This window comes from Agelaius tricolor, unplaced genomic scaffold, assembly GCF_023055355.1.
Source record: "Agelaius tricolor isolate 1412-34295 unplaced genomic scaffold, bAgeTri1.0.p SCAF_62, whole genome shotgun sequence".
NCBI classification, from domain to species: Eukaryota; Metazoa; Chordata; class Aves; order Passeriformes; family Icteridae; genus Agelaius; species Agelaius tricolor.
In genome coordinates this window covers 581,490-602,932 of record NW_027269322.1, presented here as the reverse complement: position 1 = coordinate 602,932, position 21,443 = coordinate 581,490, and the positions used below count along the sequence as shown (strand labels likewise).

Genomic DNA, 21,443 nt, shown 5'->3' with positions numbered 1-21,443 from the left:
AATAAAATTCTGTCTCACTCTTGAAGTCCCCAGATAATTTCCATAGAAATTTCTTTCTACTGACACCTACAGTGCAATAATGTGTGATGAGGACAGATCTTTAGCTAAACAAATTGAATCATCTTCTGAACTCATGTACTGGTAAGTAAATCACAGCATCTTGCAGTGCACAAATTCCTTTTGTAGTTCAGAAATAATGACACTCTGAGGTTAGGGGGCATCTCTAACAGAAGAGATTACAAACCCCAGGAGACCAACAACTTCCACACATGCTTACACAGGAATTCGCCAGCTGCTTTCCTTGGGCTTGACACACAAATTAGAACAGCTCCTTCAAGACTCAAAGGAAAAGTGTTGATAAAATGGTGATCAAAATCATAATTGCCAAATAATAGTCAATTTTCAAATGGCACTAACTTTCCCTCTATCAGGTCATCTTGTTTTGTTGCTTTCTAGCAGTGGGAGAGTCTTACTGACCAAGACCATGTGCTGCCCAGAGGAGAGAAGAGCATAAGCAAGCCTGGGGCCAGCATGATTGTCCCCTGCTCAATGACTCTGGACTGATGGATGGGTCTCTCCTCCTCACAGGACAGATGGACAGCTCTCAGAATCTCTGCTGCTCAGAGTGAGCCTGAGATGGGTTAGAAAGTCTCTTTTCCCAGCCCGGCAGTTGAAGGAGTCAGAGCTCTTCATTTCTCATTCTCAAGGTTGTTTTATTGTATCTTATCTATAAAATTCTTTCTCCTGGCCTGCCAAGGTCTGTTCAGCAGGACAGACACTGGCACTCTGGCCACCCTCGGGCAATGTTATCTTTTTATACTAAAAACTATGTGTACAATATTTACCATAACTTCCCAATACCTATCACCCATGTTAGACAGTGAGCTTCTACTCTAAACCAATCTGAAAGTGCCAGCATCACCTGGAACATGGAGGCCAAGAAGAAGAAAGAAGGACAGGGTACACCCAAATTCCTCCATCTTGGGACCCCAAGCCCCCATTCTAAAAACTCAAAAAATCTATTTTTCACCCTGTGACAAACTAACTATTATTCTACTTAAACTCTCTTGACTTGCAATTATTCATATTAAGGTGATAATTTGCTCCAAGGACTAAATCAAAGGCACAGGGGCTTGGGCTCTGTGCCAAAGTCTCTGAGCCCCCTGGGCAGGGGCTCGAGTCCTCCAGGGCAGACAGAGGAATTTCCTGGGTTCTGACAGGCAGCTGCTTCTCTTCAGAGGTCAATGTAATTTCTGGTATCTTTGAACTGAGATTTTCCTTTCACTGTCATGTCCTTTCCCTTCCATCTTGTGGACTTTTCTGTCCCAGGAGCAGAATAGAAATGCCACCACAGGAATTTACTGGGGCTCTTCTAATCACAGTGCATGCACACACCCTCCTTATCCCCTCTTCAAAAGATCACAGGTCTAAAGAAACTCAGTTGTTGTTTAGGGATGTGGTTTAGTGTGGATTTGCCAGTACTGGGTTAATGGCTAGACTTGATCTTAAAGGTCTGTTCAAACTTAAACAATTTTGTGATTCTATAAAAAGCTTGGGGAAACAATTTTGTAAATCACTTTTTGAACCAAGACCAATCCATTTGCCTCCAAGGTAAAGGGACACCTCACTGATTTTCAGTGTGTTTGACCATAGGAAACAAATTTAGAGGTCTTGTGCCTTGAAACTTCTGCTTTGTAGCCCAATGCATTCTGATTGCAACTAAGATTTTTGCATTAGTTTGGTAGTTCTTTTCCAGCGAGATACACTGTTTTCTTCTTTGCTTGAGCAAGTAACAGGATGTGGCACAGCAGATTGGAGACTCTGTGTATCTTTTGTGGCTTTGCTGCTGTTAAGATTTTTTTTATTTTTAAGCTGTCCCTGCTGGGCTTTCCTGGACCACACATTTTGGCATTGTTTAGCACAATGGGTTTGCTGTGGCAGCATGCAAATGCTGTTCCTTCAGTCTTCATGGCAGCCACATCTCAGGAGCCTGGGCCCTGGCAAACACTTCATGATGGGCAAGGTATTTGCTGGACTTCACACAGATCTCTTTGCCTGATATTTATGAGAAAAATTGTGGTTTCTTCTGTTGCTTCTCATGAACTATGAAGAGACCTGATGGGCCCTGCATTGTTGTGGTGTTGTGAGGGTCCCTAGGACGAGGTGAGAGATGAGAATTTGACTCCAAGTTCTCAGAAGGCTGATTTGTTATTTTATATATGATATGATATATGATATGATATGATATTATATTATATTATAAGAAATGTTAGACTAAAACTATACTAAAGAAAGAGAAAGGAGACATCAGAAGGCTGGGCAAGAATGAATAATAAAAACCCGTGACTGACCAGAGAGTCCGACAGAACTGGACTGGGATTGGTCATTAATTAAAACCAATTCACATGGAACCAATCAAAGATGCACCTGTTGGTGAGCAACCTCCAGACCACATTCCAAGCAATCAGATAATTATTGTTTACATTTCTCTTCTGAGGCTTCTCAGCTTCTCAGGAGATGGATCCTGGTGAAGGGATTTTTCAGGAAATATCATGGTGTCACTGCATGCCAGTATTGTGCTTGCTGGAACATTTATGTAACACCTATACATAACTGTACATAACTGCAGGCCCAAACAAAGGCTACAACTGAAACTTCTTAAGGAAAAAAAATCATAATACTGATTTTTTTTCCTGAAACTATCTCAAGAAGGACAGTTGTAAAGGCAAGTAAACTTGGCCCAGTTTTTATAAATAACTAGTTGATGTAACAACATGTTACCAAAAGTTCCCATTTTACCAAAAAGTTTTAAACCCACTTTCTTTCCTCTGAAGCTTTCAAATTATTAATTTCTGTGGCTGTATACAACATGTTATCTTTTATCTTTCATGTACATTTCTTCTCATCACATCTTAGTCTATCTGTTTTGCTCCTTGATGTACAACAGAAATTCATTTTATGTTTTCTGAATCTGTTTGGAAATACTCTCTTACTTTTATAAAACTATGTTATTTTGTTATATTATTTAAACAGAATATTCTTTTATCAAAGAAGTTAGAGTAGAAATCATAGCTGTGCTTTAAATTCCAGCATATGAATATGCCCAATCTTCATCTCACTTTGGGAGCTGGAAAGAAATTTATCTCAAGCGTGAGTTTGAGGTGATGCCGGCAATGAAAGTTTGGAGCCCTTTTCTCCTTGATATGATGCTTTCTGCTGTTCACATTGAGATGGTGTGGAAACACCTTCTCTGCTCAGCAGGCCCCTCTACTGTGCTGTGAACTCAGGGAGGGTGGGCACGTTCAGCAATTCACCACACAGGGCCGGCAGGCCAGCACAAGGATGACTGCAAGTGCTTAGGAAAATAAAATGTGTAGACTTTGGTCTAGTTCTCCTCCTCCTGAAGTCAGCAAAGGCTGTTCCTGTAGGCAAGCACAGCAGTAGCAGCAAGTTGATAAATCACTTTTAAAAATTCCACTTCCCTTCTTTAAATGGTCAAAAGGCTGGAGCAGAGATACACCTAGGAGAAAAATGTGAGGGGAATACTCAGAGGCAAGGGGATGATTTATTGCACAGTCTTAACCATCTTGGCTGCTCTTTCTTGCTAGCCCAGCCTGTGGTTGGGATATTATATACCTTGCTTCTTCTGTTTCATTGGGAAAGTAAAACTCTGCTCCTGAGCATTCTGAGTCTCATATTAAAAGAAATAAAAACCAGCTGTGCATGGACAGATATGCAGGTGAATAAGAATTATTTGAAGGGTGGAGGGGAGGGGACTCAGCCACCTTTTATTGCCTGGCAAAAGTACATATGTGAGCAGGATACAATTAATTTGATGTAATGTTTGGCTCATCTGTCCCAAGAAGGCGCTGACAGGGAGCGTGGTGAGAGCTCTCATGGTCTGCTCTGCACTTCTCTGTGCCAGGTGCAGCAGGGCCAGCCCCAACAGCAGCCTGCTGACTGCTGTGTCCTGGGCTGGGCTCTGGAGCACGGTCCTGGAAGTGTTCTATTGTCAAATACAGAGCAGAGCAAACTCCATCCCCATAGCTGCCATAACTCAGACCCTGTGAATACCTATACAGCCTTTTGTGATGAATGCAATATTAATTTAAGGCCATAACTTCGACCTTGTGTATATCTAGAAAGCTTTTTGTGATGAATACAGTGTTAATTTAAGGCTATATGTTCATATATTCTCCTACAGAAAAACAAAAAAAAGGTAGCATATGTAATTCTAAATTTAAGATACAGGGGGAAAATGTTGTAACTATCCTCAAAGAGAAACATCACAAGAAGAAAAACACTGCGGTAATGTTACACACAAAGAACTGCACATAAATCATGAAAGAAATCCCAAAATCAAAACTTTAAACTTAGGGTCTGGCTGTTGTTTTAGCATCATTTCTTAAAGCACACAGAATTTGAGTTTCCAGATCTGATAAAGTTCATCTTAAACACTTTGTTTCATTTAATTTTTCCCCTTGTGATGTCAAACTCTCATAGTTCACGAGGCTGTCAAATAAGTAACACTGTATTTATCATTAATTTACATATACTGAGTGTTGAGAAATAGGAAAGATTCTGTGTCTTTTCAAGAGTTTCATGAGGGAATTGGCAAATGTATGTTGAATTCTGACTACTCTGTACTGCACAGCCCAGTACCCATTGCTCTTTGTGAGGCATCTGGCTTGTTCCTTCTGTATTTACCACAAACACAGGGGTACAAAGGCAAGTGCACTTGTGCTTACCAAAATGTTCTCTCCTGCTGTGCCCACAAAATCCTATATTGACATCCATGCATAGTCATTTGACTCCAAGTGGAGATTCAGCTGGGTCACTGCTCTGTTTGTAAACAGCACAGATTTGCAGGCATATTTTAAAAAGTGCATGATGTGTGTATTTCTCCTTTTGAAGCTGTCTTTTATTATGTTATTTAAAATGACACATACACTGTATAAGCAGCACTTCTACACAAAGAGAATAACGTGTGAAATTCAGGCTGAAATCCGAAGACAAGAGGCCTGAGACAGTAACTGGTGCTAGAACCAGAGAGCAAATGTAAGGAAAGGATTGTGCTCAGCCTTGGGCTCATTCCTGCTTATAAGCGATGGCAGGATGGATGAATAGAGTTTTTTTCCAGGGCACACACGAACTGCATGCAACAAATAGACATTGATGCCTACCCCTCATCAGCTAACCAACGTTACCAGCTTGTAAAAACACAACAATTATTAGCTGATTTAGAAATATCCTCATGGTAATTTCATTTCACTTATTATGCCTAATGGATAGCTAGATATTTGCATGAAGTGTGTGTGGCTTTTTGCCTGAATTGTTAATCAAGTGATTAAGTGGTAAGTGAAAGTAGTGCATCCAGATGACATTAATGCTGTTCCACTCCTGGATGCCTCCTGAACCAGTCACAGCAAATTATCTGTTTTAAACCTTCCTTAAGCTGCTCATCTGCAAATCAAAGCAGGATTGGTATAGGCAATCTATCATGTTAAGTCACCTTTCCTTCCACAGCCTTTTTATACTGGTCTGCCTACAACAGTTGTTTTGTTTTGTAGAAGTGGATATGATGATGCCTGCTGCTTCTCACCACAGACACAGCTGAAAACTGGAGGCAGAAGAGCTTTGCAAAATGTCATCCAGACTGAAATGTCTGTAGTAAGCTTGAACTTTAACTTGCAGGAAAACTATTTAGTGACACTTCATTACTTCATAAGTTCTTTTGTGTGCCCAGATCTGGGGTCTCCAACACAAGAGAGACGAACTTGATGGAGCATGTCTAGAGGAGGCCACCAAGGTGCTCATAGGGCTGGAGCACCTCTCCCATGAATACAAGTTGAGAAAGTTGGGGTTGTTCAGCCCGGAGAATGCTTCAGGGAGACCTAGCAGCCTGCCAGTACCTAAAGGGGGGTTACAGGACACCTGGAGGGGGACTTCTTGCAAGGGCAGGTGGTAACAGAAGAAAGGGAAATAGCCTCAAGCTGAAGAAGTGTAGGTTTAGACAAGATATTAGGAAGAAACTCTTTATGGGGACGGTGCTGAGGCTCTGAAACAAACTCTCCAGAGAAGCTCTGGACACTCCATCCATGGAAGTGTTCAAGGCCAGGTTAAATGGGGCTTTGAACAATCAAGTCTAATTGATGGCATCCCTGCCCATGGAAGGGTGTTGGAAACTAGATTATCTTTAAGACTCCTTCCAACCCTGACTGTGGTTCTGTTTTCCTATGGGTGCTGTGCACAGGATGTACAAACATCTGCTGGCAGCTGTGACCCTGCTATCCTCCAGGCCCTTCACCTCGGGGCAGCTGAGGCTGAACTGAACGGTGTGGACACTGCGCCCAAACCCACCTTCACCCTTCAGCACTCACATTACCTGGCACCCTGGGTCACCCACCCTGGGTCACTCAGCCGCCCTGGGTCACCCACCCTGCCCTGGGTCACTCACCCGCCCTGGGTCACTCACACGCCCTGGGTCACTCACACGCCCTGGGTCACTCACCCACCCTGGGTCACTCACCCTGCCCTGGGTCACTCACCCACCCTGGGTCACTCACCCACCCTGGGTCACTCACCCTGCCCTGGGTCACTCACACTGCCCTGGGTCACTCACCCACCCTGGGTCACTCACCCACCCTGGGTCACTCACCCTGCCCTGGGTCACTCACCCACCCTGGGTCACTCACCCACCCAGCCCCGGTGTGCCCGGCCCCTGTGCGCGGCCGGAGGATGGAGCGGGGGGCGAGGCGCTGCCCCGGCTCCATTGGGGCCCCCCTATGCCGAGTGCCGCCAGCCAGGAGCGGAGCGGCTCCCGCACCGCCCGGGGCCACCGGGAGCCATGCGAGGCGAGCGGGCCCTCCCCGGCGGGAGGGAGGGCGGGAGGAGGGAGGGAAGGAGCGGGAGAGCCGGGAGAGCGGAGCAGGAGCTGCCTCAAATGCTTGAAATAATTCCGCTTCCGTTCAGAGCCGGGAACAGCCTCCCACGGCACCGGGCCTCGGAGCCGTGCCGCTGCTCCGTCCCGCAGCGCCGGCGGCGGCTGGCCCAGCATGGCAACCTCCCCGCAGAAATCCCCTTCTTCCCCCAAGTCCCCCACCCCGAAATCTCCCCCCTCCAGAAAGAAGGATGACTCCTTCCTGGGCAAGCTCGGCGGCACGCTGGCCAGGAGGAAAAAAGCCAAGGAAGGTAAAAATTAACAGGTTCGCATATTTCCTGGGAGTTACCTTACGGTGTGGGGGGGAGGGAGGGAGGAGACAGGGGGAGAGGAAAAGGCTCTGGGGAGCGGGAGGAAGGGGCTGGCGGGGAAGGACGTGCGGGGTGGGGTGGGCAGGCGAGCGGCGAGGGAGGAGCCGCCCCGGCCCCGCCGGCAGCATTCCCGGGGCTGCTCTGGGGCCCTCTGTGCGGGGCTGCTCCCGGAGTGTGTGTGCAGTGTTTGTGTGCGGGATCTGTGTGCGTGGCCGCCCCCTGAGTGTGTGTGCGGGATCTGGGTGCGGGGCCGCCCCCTGAGTGTGTGTGCGGGATCTGGGTGCGGGGCCGCGGTCCGTCTGCGGGCCCGGCCGGGGAAGGACGGATGGAAGGAGCGCTGCCCACAGCGGGCCGGGCGGCCGGTGGGCCCCGCAGGCCTGGGAGCGCACGGGGATTTTTTCCCTTAGCGGGATTTGCCTTCGCTGCTGGGCCGCGGGCAGCCCAGAACGCGGTGCCGCGGGCAGCCCAGAACGCGGTGCCATGGGCAGCCCGAACCCGGTTCCGTGGCCCCCAGAAGCCGGTGCCGCGGGCACCCAAACGCGGTGTGAGTCACCAGGCGGTGCGTGCGGTGCGGTCAGCACGCAGCGCTCTGTGCGAGGCAGGCCACTGACTCGAGTTCCAGAGCAGCGATCGTTCCTCCGCGGCTCGGCACGCAGTTACCCTCGTGCTGAGCAGAATACTTCTACAGAACCTTCACAGAACGCCGAGCGTGTACAGCAGTCTGGTTCTTTGTCCGTACATGCGAATTAATACCCACCTCCCGCTGAATTTTCCTGTGTGAAATCCCATAAGAGCGAGAGAATTGGAATTTACCCTCGCTCACCCATCGTTTTCACAGCTGAACTTAATTTAAATGTGATGCAAATAGAGCTAACCTAACAGTCACTTCAAATGAGTTTTTCAAGCAAAATTCATTGTTTTGAGTGTGAGGAAGGGTATGAGGCTCAGCAGCCCCTTGCTCCTCATGTGCACACGGGCGCTGGAGTCAGGCACGCAGCGTTTCAGAGCAGCACCAGTGCTGGGGACAAGGATGACACCACTTGGGAGAGTACAGCTCCTCATTCTGTAACTATCACGTCATCCTTCTGTGATGTACGGCCTTGCTTTTCAATGAAAACCATGTTGCACAATTGTGCTCACTTTATTTGGCTTTTTCTGGTCATTGCAGATGGACCAGATGTTGATGACATAGTAAAGAATGACAGCTCCATTAATTACCTACTTTTGAAAATTATTCTGTTAGAGTATTTGTGACTGTTAGCAACAGTCTTCCTTGATGAGTCCATACTGTAGGTGTGTTTAGAGATCTTTAAGTAAGCCTATTTGTGGCAGTTTGGGTATGTCCATTACATTGTCGTTAGTACTGTTTTTACTATTAAATGCTTTTTTCCTTAGTGACAGATGTCTGAAGCCACAAATCTCCAGCAAACTGTTAGAGGCAGCTTTTATCTTTTTATAAACTTTCATCCACTATCTTGTAATCTTACAAGAATATGTATTCTGTGAAATCATGCTTCTTCTCATTAATGTATTACATTTATTGATTAAAACCTGCACCTGCCATTTCATTATCATCTGTCCTTTTGAAATTTTGAAACTGCATTGTCCTTGTCTTTTGTGTTTCCTAGTTTTCTAAGGTCTGTCTAAAAATAACTGGTTTAGAGAGCTGGGGGTTTTTTTATTATCCTTGTATGGACTGATATTTGCTGATGGACAAAAATGTATTGTGTTAAATTCACCATAGTATCCTTTTTACTTGGGTGTGTATTTGTGACATTTATCAGGTGGAAGCATATATAGAGTGAAATTGATAGTATGCTATCTTATCTTTCTTTTTATTGATTTATGGGTTTTAACACATTCAGGTGCCTTCAGCCTTACTGTGAAGCCTGTCCTCTTTCTTACTTCTTAATTTTTTCTCTACTAAAAATAAATACAAGTTTGTAAACAATGAGCATTGTGCCTTGCTGGCTGTGGCCCACGTAGGTTGCAACTTAAGTTGTGCTGACTTTTTTTGTAGGGCTCCAGGTGTTTTTGAAACCTAGCTAGGAATTTCAGAGGTCAGTTTGCTTGTTCATCTAGGATCTGAGCTTTGGTGTTTTTTTCCTGCTTTAACCAACCTGTGGCAGCTTTCCCATGGAGGTGGGTCTTGGTCATAGAAGTGCATGTGGTTTTTCAGCTGCTTACACACAGTATGTATAGGAAAATGGTCAGTATAAGTCAGGATAAATGAGGGACATCTGAAAAATTTCCATGTCTTTCAGTTGGTGTAAATTCTGCTGTTACATAGAGAAGAAGCATACTGATTTACTCCAGTGTTTTACCACAAGGGCGAAGAACTGGTAGTTCTTAATAATGCAAAAAATGTTTTATCTCTTGTAGGGACTATGCTGGTTACACTTTAGTACCATCTCTGCTATATATGTAGTTAACTGTTGTAGGTGATACACGATTACATGTCTGTGAGTTTTGTATTTTTGTCATCAACAGGTGTTTTAATTGTTGTCAAAACTACATTTTTGTATATTGCAACAACAGAGCCAGTGCCAAAACACTTCACCAAATGAAAATCCTTTAGGATCTGAAGTGACTTTATGATGAAGAGTAATGCAGTTTATTTATGAAGAGAGTAAAAGTTTATGTAGTTTTAGGTGTAGCAGAAATAGTTTATAATACAACATAAAATGCAATTTCAGTACTGATGTTAATTTATATGCATAAATATATATAAAAAATATATAGCAAACCTTTGCTTATGTATTTCAAAGTTCTTAGCAATGGTAAGACTGAAAGAGGTGAGGGTAGTTTAGACAAGTGAAATTAATTCTCTAATATCAGAGCACAAGTTACTGACCAAAACAAAGAGAGTAACCTGAGATACTTGAGATATCACACAGGATGTAAGCAGGGATAAGTCATACCATAAGTCATATGTTAATATGGAAAATACATTACCACTAAATATTAGAGAGTATTTGATAAAATCTGGAATTTGGAGCTCAGATTTGTTTATGTTGTCTGTCACATAGAGCCATAGTCTGGTTTTCATTTATCTCATCACCAGTGGTGTAATTCCAGGATGAGTACATTGTGCTTTGGTCTTCCCTGTGAGAGCATCTGCAGCTGCATCTCTAAATGGAGCATACATTCTGTTAAAAAGCAAAATTACAAATTATTAAGTATGTTTGGAATTAATTAAATTAGCTTTTTAGGCAGTGAGAGAATTGTGAACAAAGACAAAAATACTTGACAGCCTGTCTGCAAACTGAACTGTGGTGTGCAAAAGTTGTTTGTGGTTTTTAATAGGGTTCCATCCCCTTTATTGCTGAAAGGCATTTAAAGACTGGCCACCCCATATATGCTAGTGAAGGATCCCAGTCCTTATCTGTCAGGAGTTCAGATACATGGTGTAACTCATCATATGAGCAAAAAAGGCCCACAAATTAGATTTTTTGTAAGCTGGTTACAGTGTTCTGTACTGTGTACTAAACATGTCTTTAAACACATGTAAGAAGAGAACAAAATGGCCTTTTTAAAAAAGATGGGGGGGGTGGAGATTGTGTTATCTAATGAATTTTTCATGGTGGATTTAGTAAGGTCATGTGTGATTGTCCTCCTTGAATTTTTTCCTGGCCTGCAAATTATAAACAGAGAAAATTTGCTCCCTCTAATAGCTTACCTTAGTGGAGAATGTAAAGAATTGGCCCCTGACATGCTGATAAATCTGTGACACATTTGGGTATAGAGAGTGAAGTTCAGAATTGCTTAAATTGCAGAGGAGCAGATGGGAAACAGACAGCCTGAACCCGTGAATGTGGTGGAGAGCAATTGTACGGGCTCAGTCAGTTTGGCAATTGATGTGACATCAATTTCAGTAATTTGACTGCTCTTCTGCCTAGTTTATTTGGGGCTGATGGGCCGGAGAAAGAATGAATTTTCTGCTGTCCTCCACTTATGATATTTCTTCTTTTTGTGTTTGTCTTGTTTTGATTTAATTTTGGTATGTGGGGTAGGCAGTGTGCCTCTCTGTGAGCCTCAGGGAAGAGTATGTTAACAGTGTAAAGTATTGTAAATTCTGATGGGTTTTGATAATAACCTTAACTTTCTTAATCTTTACTTCATGTATTTTATGGTATAATATGAAATCAGAAAAATCTAAGAATACAGAGAGTAAATATAGGCTGATGAAAGCTTTTCTGGTGTTTTACATAAAATGTTTGTCTTTCTGCAATCCATGAGTAAAATGCTTTGCTGTGGGGCTCACTGACAGAAAGATCATGCCTTGGTCTTGCTCTGGACCTTTTCCAATGAAATAAACTTATTTCTTGATGTAGAAGTGTTCTGCTAGATTTTAATTGACTGATTTTCTTTGGACCTCTTTCTGCAACTTACTGCAGAGCAATTGCAAATGACTCATTTTTGTGTCAGTAGATGTTTGTGCTTGTCTCTTTCTTGTGTAAGAGGTTCTCGGCTGGCTGAAACACTCAGCAGGCTTTTCTTTTCCTCTGCTCTTCCCTGATGCTGTATTTAAAAGCATGAGCTGGAAGAAATGATATGTGTCCTACCCTCATATTTGCTGATGTATGTCATGAATGATGGAAATGAACCCCTGGGTGCTAATTTCATACTGGTGTTTAGAGGAGCACATGTGGAGTCTCCTGGGAAAAGGGAGACGTGGGAAAGGCTTCACTGTCCCTCTGACCAATGCTGCTCCCGTTCTGCCTCTCACTGCACATACCAGGACATCACCCCATGGCCTTACAGTCCCCTCAGAGTGGCTGAGCTGCTGGTTTTGCTGTCTGACATGGACGTGGTTCCCCACCAACCTCACTGCACAGCGACTGCAATGTGCTCAGAATCTTTTCCCTGTATTCTGTGCTGCACATTTCCGTGTCCCTGGTGATGCTGGGCAAAACCTGTTAGCATGACCATTGAAGGAATTACTGCCTTGGAGCAAGTTCTCCTAAGTACATAAAATACTTCTGTTCTGTGGAAGGAACGTGGACAAACAGAAAAATAGAGGGGAGGTCTACTTGCTTTGTTTGTTGTCACTTCACTGCTTCAGGCCTTCTGAGCACACGTGCAGTAGGAGAGAAACTCCTCAGGAGGACAGCACCAGGCGGCTGTTCCTGTGCTTTGAAGCCACATTGTCAGGGCATTATCTGGAGAGGCCTGTGCTGTGCTGTGCTGGTGGAAGGGATTGCTCAGTGGAAAGGAAGAGAATGGCCTCTGAAAGCTGAGCACCCTCCTGTTGCTTGGGCTGGGATGGCAATGGCCCTGCAGACGCAGCTCTGTTGTATTTGTGAGTGCCCCATGGCAGGGAGGAATGATCAATCTGACTCCGTGTTCTCAGAATGCTAATTTATTATTTTATGATACTATATTATATTAAAGAATACTAAACTAAACTATACTAAAGAATACAGAAAGGATACAGACAGAAGGCTAAAAAGATAATAATGAAAACTCCTCTTTCCAGGGCCCTGATTGGCCAAAGAGTGAAAACAACTCACAGCAGAATGCAATGAAACAATCACCTGTGGGTAAACAATCTCCAAACACATTCCAGATGGGAGCACAACACAGGAGAAGCAAATGGGATAAAAATTGTTTTCCTTTTTCTCTGAGGCTTCTCAGCTTCCCAGGATAAAACTCCTGGGCGAAGGGGTTTTTCAGAGAATGTGAATGCCACAGAGCTCCCAGGGATGAATGTGGATGGCATCTCTGCCCTGCTTGGGGCTGTTCAGCATCTGTCCAGCTGGGCTCTGCCAGGTGGAGCTTTCTTTGTCTCCCCCTTTTTAATAGCCTCTGGCTCCAGTTGGTTCAGAGAAAGACATGAAATATTGTGAATGCATTTCTGAATCTCAAAAACAAAATATGATCCTGAAATTATTCTTAAAAGTTCATTGTTTCAACCAAATATTCATGCAGGGCCCAGTCCGGTTATGCTTGATCCATGTGCTTCATGTGCAGCTCAAATCTGCAGGAATATGCGAGTCCCAGGTGCCAGCTTTTGTGCCAGACAGGTTATTGAGTGTATATGCAGAGCTGGGCTATCATGGTAGAGCTGAGTGTGTGCATGCCTGCTTGATGTGAGTGCCTCCCAGCAGGTGCAGAGGGGTTAGCTCTCACAGGTACAGGATTGTGCTGGCAGTGCTAGGAGGAGGCAAAGCGGCCCGTGGTGCTGGCTCACTGGGGGCAGGTGTTTTGGATGCCAGAAATGTTTTTTTAAAAGGGATGGGGGGTGGGGGCTAAAGGTGAGTCTGTGTGGATCTTGCATGTCTCCAGTGGTCCATGTGTGAATCATGTTGGCCATCAGAGACATCTTGTGTTCAGAAATCATAAAATACCTGTTGTGACATGTTGTTAGCATTGTGAAGCTGTTGTGAAGCTTCTGTTGCTTTGCCCTTTCCTGTTAGTATTAGAAAGAGGGCATTTCTGCCAAGTACCAGGGCCCAGGGCTTTGATCTCCTGTTCTGACCCAAAACAGGATTCTACTGTTCTCTGACTACCTGCATGAGGGCAGTAGAGCCACTGAACTCTGCCTTTGCATTTGACTTGCAAAAGCCTAAATTATGTGGGCAAGTCAGCTGCTGCAGAAGTATGCCTTTTATTTCCTGACTTTTTCCCATTTAAACAATTCCTTCATCATCTGAGCTGAGGTTTCAGCTAAAAATAAACGTGCATTGAACAATTGGTTGAAGAGCCTCCAATGCTTTCAGATTACAGGATGGAGCCATGGAAAAGAAAAAAACAAAACAAAAAACCCAAACAAACAAAAAAACCCCAAACCAAAAATAAAAAACAAACAAACAAACAAACCCCCCAAAACCCCACCAAAACCAGCTAGGCACCAGCTCAGATTGATGCACTTTTGCTTCAGTGCTAATTTTTCCTTTACATCTCCAGATTTAAAACATGCATTCCCTTAGATCATCCTCATAAAAACATATATCCGGTTTGCAGAGTGAAGGTGGATATAATTGAATAATGCTGTTGAATAAATATGAGGTATTCAACTGAGGATAAAGTTTTCACCCTCAGTGAAATGAATGAGCTGTCAAGCGAATCTGGAGTTTTAGACCTCTGATATTTCCCATAGCATTTAAAGGAATCTGCCCTGAAGGTAAGAGAAGATCTAGAGGCCAAGACTGGTGAAAATTTCTCATTGGATTTACATCTTCTGAAACCTCCCACCTTAAAGGCAGCTTCCTGCAAGTACAGGTGTGTGCTTCTAGAAGTGTCCCTTGGGCAGAATCTCTGGGATGTATCCTAATTTTTATTTTCTTTCACAATCATTAAATGATGCCCTCCCTGCAGAACAGTTTGGTACTGGCCTCTCTGCCTTTCTCATGGAGATTAAGATAAGGACAGTCCAGTTTGTTTGTTATGTCACTGTATCTGAGATCAAGTGCTTCCTAATAACTTAATCCAGAGTCCTGCAGTCTTTTTCAGCAAAATGCTGGTGTTGCTGTGGGTGAAATCAGCAGTTGCTGAACTGGGACACAGTTCTTTCTGAAGTGAAACTTCAGAAAATCAGTGGTTGAGGTGTACCTAAACTTGTGTTGCCCACACCAGTTCCTGTTCAAATACAGTTGTTGTATCCCTAACAATAAGCTGTTTTATCAGCTGAACTGCAGCCAGCCCCACCAGAAGACATCCTGAAAGGCCAGCTGACACTGCAGGTGGTGCAGTCAGCGCTGTGCTGGAAGCAGTGTTATGCCATTCTGCTTGAGGGAGGATGAGCTGCAAGGCAGGAGATTTTGCAGTGCTTCACATTTTCACTTGCAGCTCTTCCAGAGGTGGGGCTGGGCTGGGGCTGAAGGTGTAGCTTGCTCTCTGTGTGTTCTGTGTGCCTTCTCCAGCTCGTAGGAGTTCCTGTGCTGCTCTGTAGTTGGAGCTCTGAGTAGCAAAGCCTTGCTCTCTACATGCATCATCATGCATTTTCTGCTTGGTGTGCTAATACTTACTAATAGATAATGTTATTTGGCTTGAATACCTTTGTCCCTGTTGGAATTGTGTGTGTATGTCTGTGTTGAGTGCACCAATGAGTTAATTCACTTTAGTGACCAAACTGAAATACAAACAAAAGATGTCTTGGACCAAAAGCAAAATCAGATCAATAGCCTTTTGTGAATCCTTAGTCTGCTCTGCAACTACCCCTTGAAAAGCTGTGCTCAGGCCAGGGAAAACCAAGGGCCAGAAAAAACCTAGGGATGTGACTGGTCAAGTTGTGCTGGCAGGGCTGTATTAGGAAGATTAGCCACCATCTGTTCACCCAAATCCTGCACCTGCCTCTAGACTGTACCACTGTTCAGCAAGCAGTGATCTTTCTCAAAATATTAAAGAATTGCAGGGTGAAATAACAAAGCTCTACAGTCTCCCAAATGCTCTGGTTTCCTTTCAGTTTTGTAGTAGTCCATGGGAAATAATTGCATGTGGTGTTATGAAATGTTCTGATCATATATGTGGATTTAACACAAAAGGTCCTGACTTAGCAATAGTGCTTTCCTTTTAATCTTTGCACTTCCCTTCCTGACTTCTTATTGATCTTTGTGTCAAGCAGCACACAGTGTACCATGGTTGACAATATGTTACTTTTTCTTAGATAATTATTTTTGTGAAAGAAAACACCTGGAATATGAATTTCTGTGAGTCATTCTTGGTAGTTGCAGTTATGGTTAAGTCCCTCAGGGTTCTCTGATTCCTGCTTAGCATAGAGCTGCTCCTTTTCTTTGCCCTTCCAGTGGAATGGTAGAGCAGTCTGTGGCACTGATCCAGTGATGGGTGATATTAGCTTTTATTCATAGGGAAACCTATGAAATCCCACTTGGGAAAAGGGACTTTGGGAGGAGAGGGGGTGCAACAATTGTCAGTGAGCACTGCTCCCCATCAGAAGCTCTGGGCAGACACTCTAGTGGAGAGAGAAGCAACTCCAGCCCAGCAGTGATTTCCCAGACATAAAAATACAATCTCACACTGCAAAAGCTTTGAAAGAATAAAAAATTCCAAATGTAGCCTGAGCATTGCCATTTCCTGAATATTCCTTTAACATAAGGTTGGTAATTTTTTAATAAAATACGTGTTCACAAGAAGAAAAAGTCTGCCACCACATCAATGTAAGTTTCCTTGGGAGTTACCAGCTCTTTTCCACTAGCCATGTTTCTTTGGTCATCTTCATACAGTGCTTTCCTGTGCTCACATCTACTGCAAATACCCAAAACTCCACATTACCAGCCATGGTCCCTTTTCAGACAGCATGCAGGTAATGATTGCTGGATTCTTTTCTGGTGGAATTAAGCACTCCATCTTCTCATTTACTGCAGAGGGAAAATGGAAGTTGCTTCTGATGACGGGGCTGTTTCTGGGTTCTGAGAGGTGCATGTTCATGTGTCAGTGCTGTCCTGCCATTGCACCTGCAGCTCTTTAGCCCACGCTTGGTGGTTTCCCTGGAACTGCAGAAGGGCAAGGCTGGGTGATCATAGGGCTATGGCTGAGCACATCCTGGCCCAGGGACAGGCAGGTGTCACCCTCAGCAAACACATGGATAAGGTGCAGGCAGCCTGCAGAGCACGTGTGCCGCAGGGCCAGCAGTTAAGGTCAGAATTTCCCAGACAAGAATGCCTAAATTGCTGTGCCCTACTTACCCAACTGTGAGCTGGATTAATGAAAGGGAGAGTTTAGACAGAGTACATTTACAGTTTAGACTTTGGGTACATTTAGTGGGAGAAGAGATGTTTTCTTTTGTATCTGTCCAGGTGGTCCTTTTGAAGCAAGCCAAAATAAGCTTCCTCACCTGGGTAACGGCCTGAATAGGTTGGCAGGGTGTGAATCCATTTTCAACACATGTAAAGAAAAATGTAACAGTTTGCCAGTGCACAGCCTTTCATTTATTTTTTTCTTAGCAGGTTTTTTCTTTGGCCACTGAGTTAGACTGAGGCCTAATTTTTTGTTTCTTTAACCGTAGGCAGTTCTAAAGTAGCAAACTATTAATAGTGAAATATTGGTTTAGAAGAACACTAATGCACAGGGGATTCTAGAGCAAACGAGGCAATGCTGTCAATGGTTCAGATTGTTCTTAATTACAATAATGGCATTATAGGAGCTGCAGTTGCTGTTGGGCACAAAAGAAGATAATGATAATGTCAGAGTGCTCAGAGTAAATGCAGTATAATGTATTGCAGAGCTGAATTCAAAAGATGATATGCCTAACTTGTCGTCAGAGTGCATGAAGAAGAAGAATGGTAAAAGGTCAGAACACTTTTCCTTGTAACTGTGTATTCAGGGGTTTGGGTTTTGTGGTTTGTTTGTGGGTTTTTGTGGCCTATGCTTTCAGGTTTAAGGAGAAGTGTCAGGTCTCATGTGTTTAAATGATAAGTATTAATTTTATTAGAAGGTGCGATGACATCCGTCCTACCCACTTGGAATAAAGAACATCACTCTTGTTTTGAGAAGGAAAGGAGATATCTATTGGCTCAGTACCCTCATATCCTCAACACATTTGATATTGATCCTGTCAGAATAACAGGAATATGGTAGATTTCGCCCCAAGTCACAATTTGCCCCAGTAGCCTCTGGAAGTTTGTCCACACCTATTTGATTCATGTGATCCCTGTTTTATAATGAGACCAAAAAAAATGAACTCTGACTTTAGGCGTGCTTGAAATCTGCATTAGAATTTTATGGCTAGAGGCCAAATCTGAATTGCAGCACTTTTAAACATTCTTATGCTGTGCACTCAAATTCATTACTGCAGAGAGACTTTGCTGTTTGACTGCAAAGTAGAACTGGCAGCAGAGAGAGCAGCTCATGGTCTCGCATTCTTGTCACTGCTTTGTTATAATTCTCAATCATATGTAAGGACACGGAATAAACTGGAAAATAGTGGTGATATTCCGCATTATACCACGAGTGTTCCAAGTGACTTAGCGTCCTGCAAAACTTGTAAATCCTTACTGCAGTGGTGGGTTGAATTGGAAACAAAATAATCAGCATCCAGTTGATCTGCAGCTTTATTATCCTGTTCATTTTTAACTGACTTGAAATAGTTACCCACAAATAAATCATCTTTAACCCATTTGTTGCGGTTACTTGCAAATGAAACGGTTTATGTAGAATCCGAATAAATGGTTTTTAGGAGTTGTTGTCTGATGCAGAAGGAGCCAGCATGTACACCCAGCTTTTCCTCAGCAGCCCGCAGGGTGCAGGTGCTCTGTAGGGCACAAGGTGGCTCCAGCTGACGAGGAAAGCTGGTGCGAGCAGCCCGAGTGCCAGGAATGAGTCCGGAGGAATCGGCTGCTGCTGTGTCAGAATGGAGCTCAGCAGATCCTGTGTGCACTCCTGGTATTCTGAAAATGAGCTGAATCTTAATGGCCTGTAGCAGAAAGCCCTGTCTAGCCTTAGAGTCAAACCAGTACATTCAGATTGCATTTATTTCGTTTTTGAGGGAGTTCCCCCTGTGGATTTTATCAGACATTCTCCTTTTGCCTAAGTAAAAGATTAATTCTGTGCAGAATAGCATTCCCAGGGTAAGTTATCAAAATAAACAGAGTTGGTGTACACAGAGAGAACACAAATGTAAAGTAAGCAAGGCAGAAGATAGGACAGAGAATGAAAGCTTAATGAGAAGGGGGTTGGGGTTTTTCATCTGGGTTGTTTGGGCTTTTTTGGAAACAGGTCATTATAATTTAATGGCTAGATGAGAGAAGAGAATAAGTTGATAAGAAAACCCCATATTATAAACAGATAGTCAGAAATGCTTTGTGTCTGTTGTTGGTCTTGCACCCTCTAAAATAGCAGTTTTGTTTTCAGAGACTCTTGGAAGTAAATTGCTTGTCCTTTGCTATTCCCAACATAATACTAGCTGGTAACAGTCTGGCCTTACACAGAACATCTCATCTGACTGAAACACCTGAGAATTTTAAGGTGAGATCAGAAAAGGAGAAATGTTTGTTCTCCCTGCACCATCTGCTTGGGCAATTGAGGCAGAAAAGGTGAATTGATTTTCTCATGTGATCTTCTGCAGGCAAAGAAGTGGAAGGAAGCAGTGGTCTCCTCATTTCTGTGGTTCATCTTGCTCCATTACGCAGCTTTGTGCCGTTCACAGTTTTTGTTGGTTTTTTAACTCTCTGATGTGTGTCCTGATACAGTTTAGATTTTTATATGAAACTGAACTTTTAACTGGTTGGGGTTCTTTGGTTGGTCGATTGGTTTTTATATGTGAACTAGGTAGAAGTTTGCTTGGGTTTGAATTTTTAAATATGCTTTACATACAGTAGCAGCAGCAATTATATTAAATAGATATATGAAGAAATAACATTTCTTAATGTGGTCTTTGACTCTATCCCAAAGAAGGAAGGCTTGGTTAAGAGGTTTAAGATGTTTGACATAATAACAGTCTTTCTCAAAGTAATGTCAGGTGTTAAAAAAAAATTATAAATCTTACTTCGCTGTATTTTTTATTTTAAAAGTCTTGAAGTGTATAGTTTTCTTCTCTAACATCTAGTGTTAAATACAGTGAAATAGATTAGGCACCAGGCCTACGTAGAGTTAATGTTAAAACAGCACAAAGCACGATTTTGACTTCGTAAATTCTTTGTATTTTCATTTTTACAAATTAATTTTATCAAAAGTCAGCTGTGGGCATGATTCTAATTACTAGCTTCCCATATTAGATGTAATCCCTTTGTTCTTCATTCAGACAGGACGCCCATTAAGGTCAAAGAAAGTTTTGACTGAATAAGGAATACAACAACTGGCTGTAGTTTTAGTACATGTAGGGCCAGATTGTGGGTCAGGGCCAGCTTTAAGTGTACAGCTCCAGTGATTCCACATCTTGTGCATAATAGGCAGATCCTTCACACTGTTATGATGGTACTTTATTAACATGTCAAATACAGGAGAAAAAAACCTGACAGTGTTACGGCTGCTCAGAATCTTACTAGCACATCTTGGTGTTTTGTGTTTCTGGACTGAAATTATGCAAATATGTGTTCAAAACCATTTCCCTGTTTTCATGAGAGAGCAAAGAAAATAGAAGTAATCAAAAATTGGTATTAAATACTCAAATAGTTCAGGCAATTAATAAATCTGCCGTTGCAGAATAGAAGGTCTGTGGGCTGGAGCTGGCTCTTAACTTAATGTTAACTTACATTTAATTAGCCAGACCAGATGGAAGCTGGCTAAGCTTCGCATGAAGGCTTGTGGGAGAAAGACATAATCTTCCATTTTGTCAAAGGAACTAATACCACAGATTAAAGGTCGGCGTTCTTTTTAGAATTTAAAGAGTGGATGCACTGTGGCTGACAGCAAGAAACAGCAAGGGCACTAACAAATTAGCTTAACCCCTGGATGACTGGCGTGCCAGCTCTGTTTCATTCACTTCCCCAGTTCAAACCATCAGTCTCCAGTTCCAGTAATAAATCCCAGGGAGATAAGGATGTCTGTAATTTTTATTCTTTTGTCAGGGAAGTAGAATTGTATGTAGGCACTTATCATGGCTAGAGGGATGAAGTTGTGGGAAATGTTCTCTTACTCAGTGGAGTAAAACTTCACGCTGTTCAGATGCTAAGCACTTGGGATCAGTCTGACAAACCACTTAATTCCCCTCCTGACAATGAGCCTGCAAGCAGACAAGTCAAAGATGCAAGTCAGGAAAGCATTCATGGCTCAAAGAGGTGCATACATGGATCGTGTCAGAGTAGGCAGAGCTTAAGGACTAAATGGGCACATTCTCTGCTAAGGCTTGGAAATGGATTGCAAAGAGGGAATGGAGCTATCAGACAACCTTAAGGAAAGCTGCAAGAAATTGCACATTTTTAAAAGTGGGGAAATGGGAGTCTATTAAAAAAAAAAACAGACAGGAAGAGAGAAGTAAGGAAGGAAGAGAGAAAGGAAGGAAGAAAGTGAGAAAGAAAGGAAGGAAGAAAGAAGGAAAGGGAAAGGGAAGCTTATGCTAATTGTCTGAGCTTTTAACCAGTCTTTGGGGATACTTCCCAGAGGCTTCAGCAAGGCAGGAGTTCTTTCTGAGATGAAGGATAATAACACACATACCAAGAAACAATACAAACTTAGAGTTGCTATGAAACATCACATAATTGTGCAGAAAAGAAGGTACCCTCAGCAGTAAGTAATAATTGCTACAACTTTGTTCTGCCATCTTTGTGTATCTTAGTTCCAGTGGAAGTACCTGC

At 43.2% G+C, this 21,443-nt stretch overlaps 1 protein-coding gene across 2 annotated transcripts in view; it reads left to right on the top strand.

Annotated features, from left to right (window-relative positions):
• Nucleotides 1-6,890: 6,890 nt before the first annotated feature.
• PARVA (parvin alpha) overlaps nucleotides 6,891-21,443 on the top strand; it is a 63,754-nt gene continuing 49,201 nt past the window's right edge. Inside the window, exon 1 of one of the 2 annotated variants that reach the window (XM_071456586.1) lies at nucleotides 6,891-7,191. In XM_071456586.1, the coding sequence (XP_071312687.1) occupies nucleotides 7,056-7,191 (136 nt within the window). In that variant the 5' untranslated portion in view covers nucleotides 6,891-7,055. Of the gene's footprint in view, nucleotides 7,206-21,443 lie in introns of both variants that reach the window. The other variant, XM_071456588.1, reaches the window with a different exon arrangement.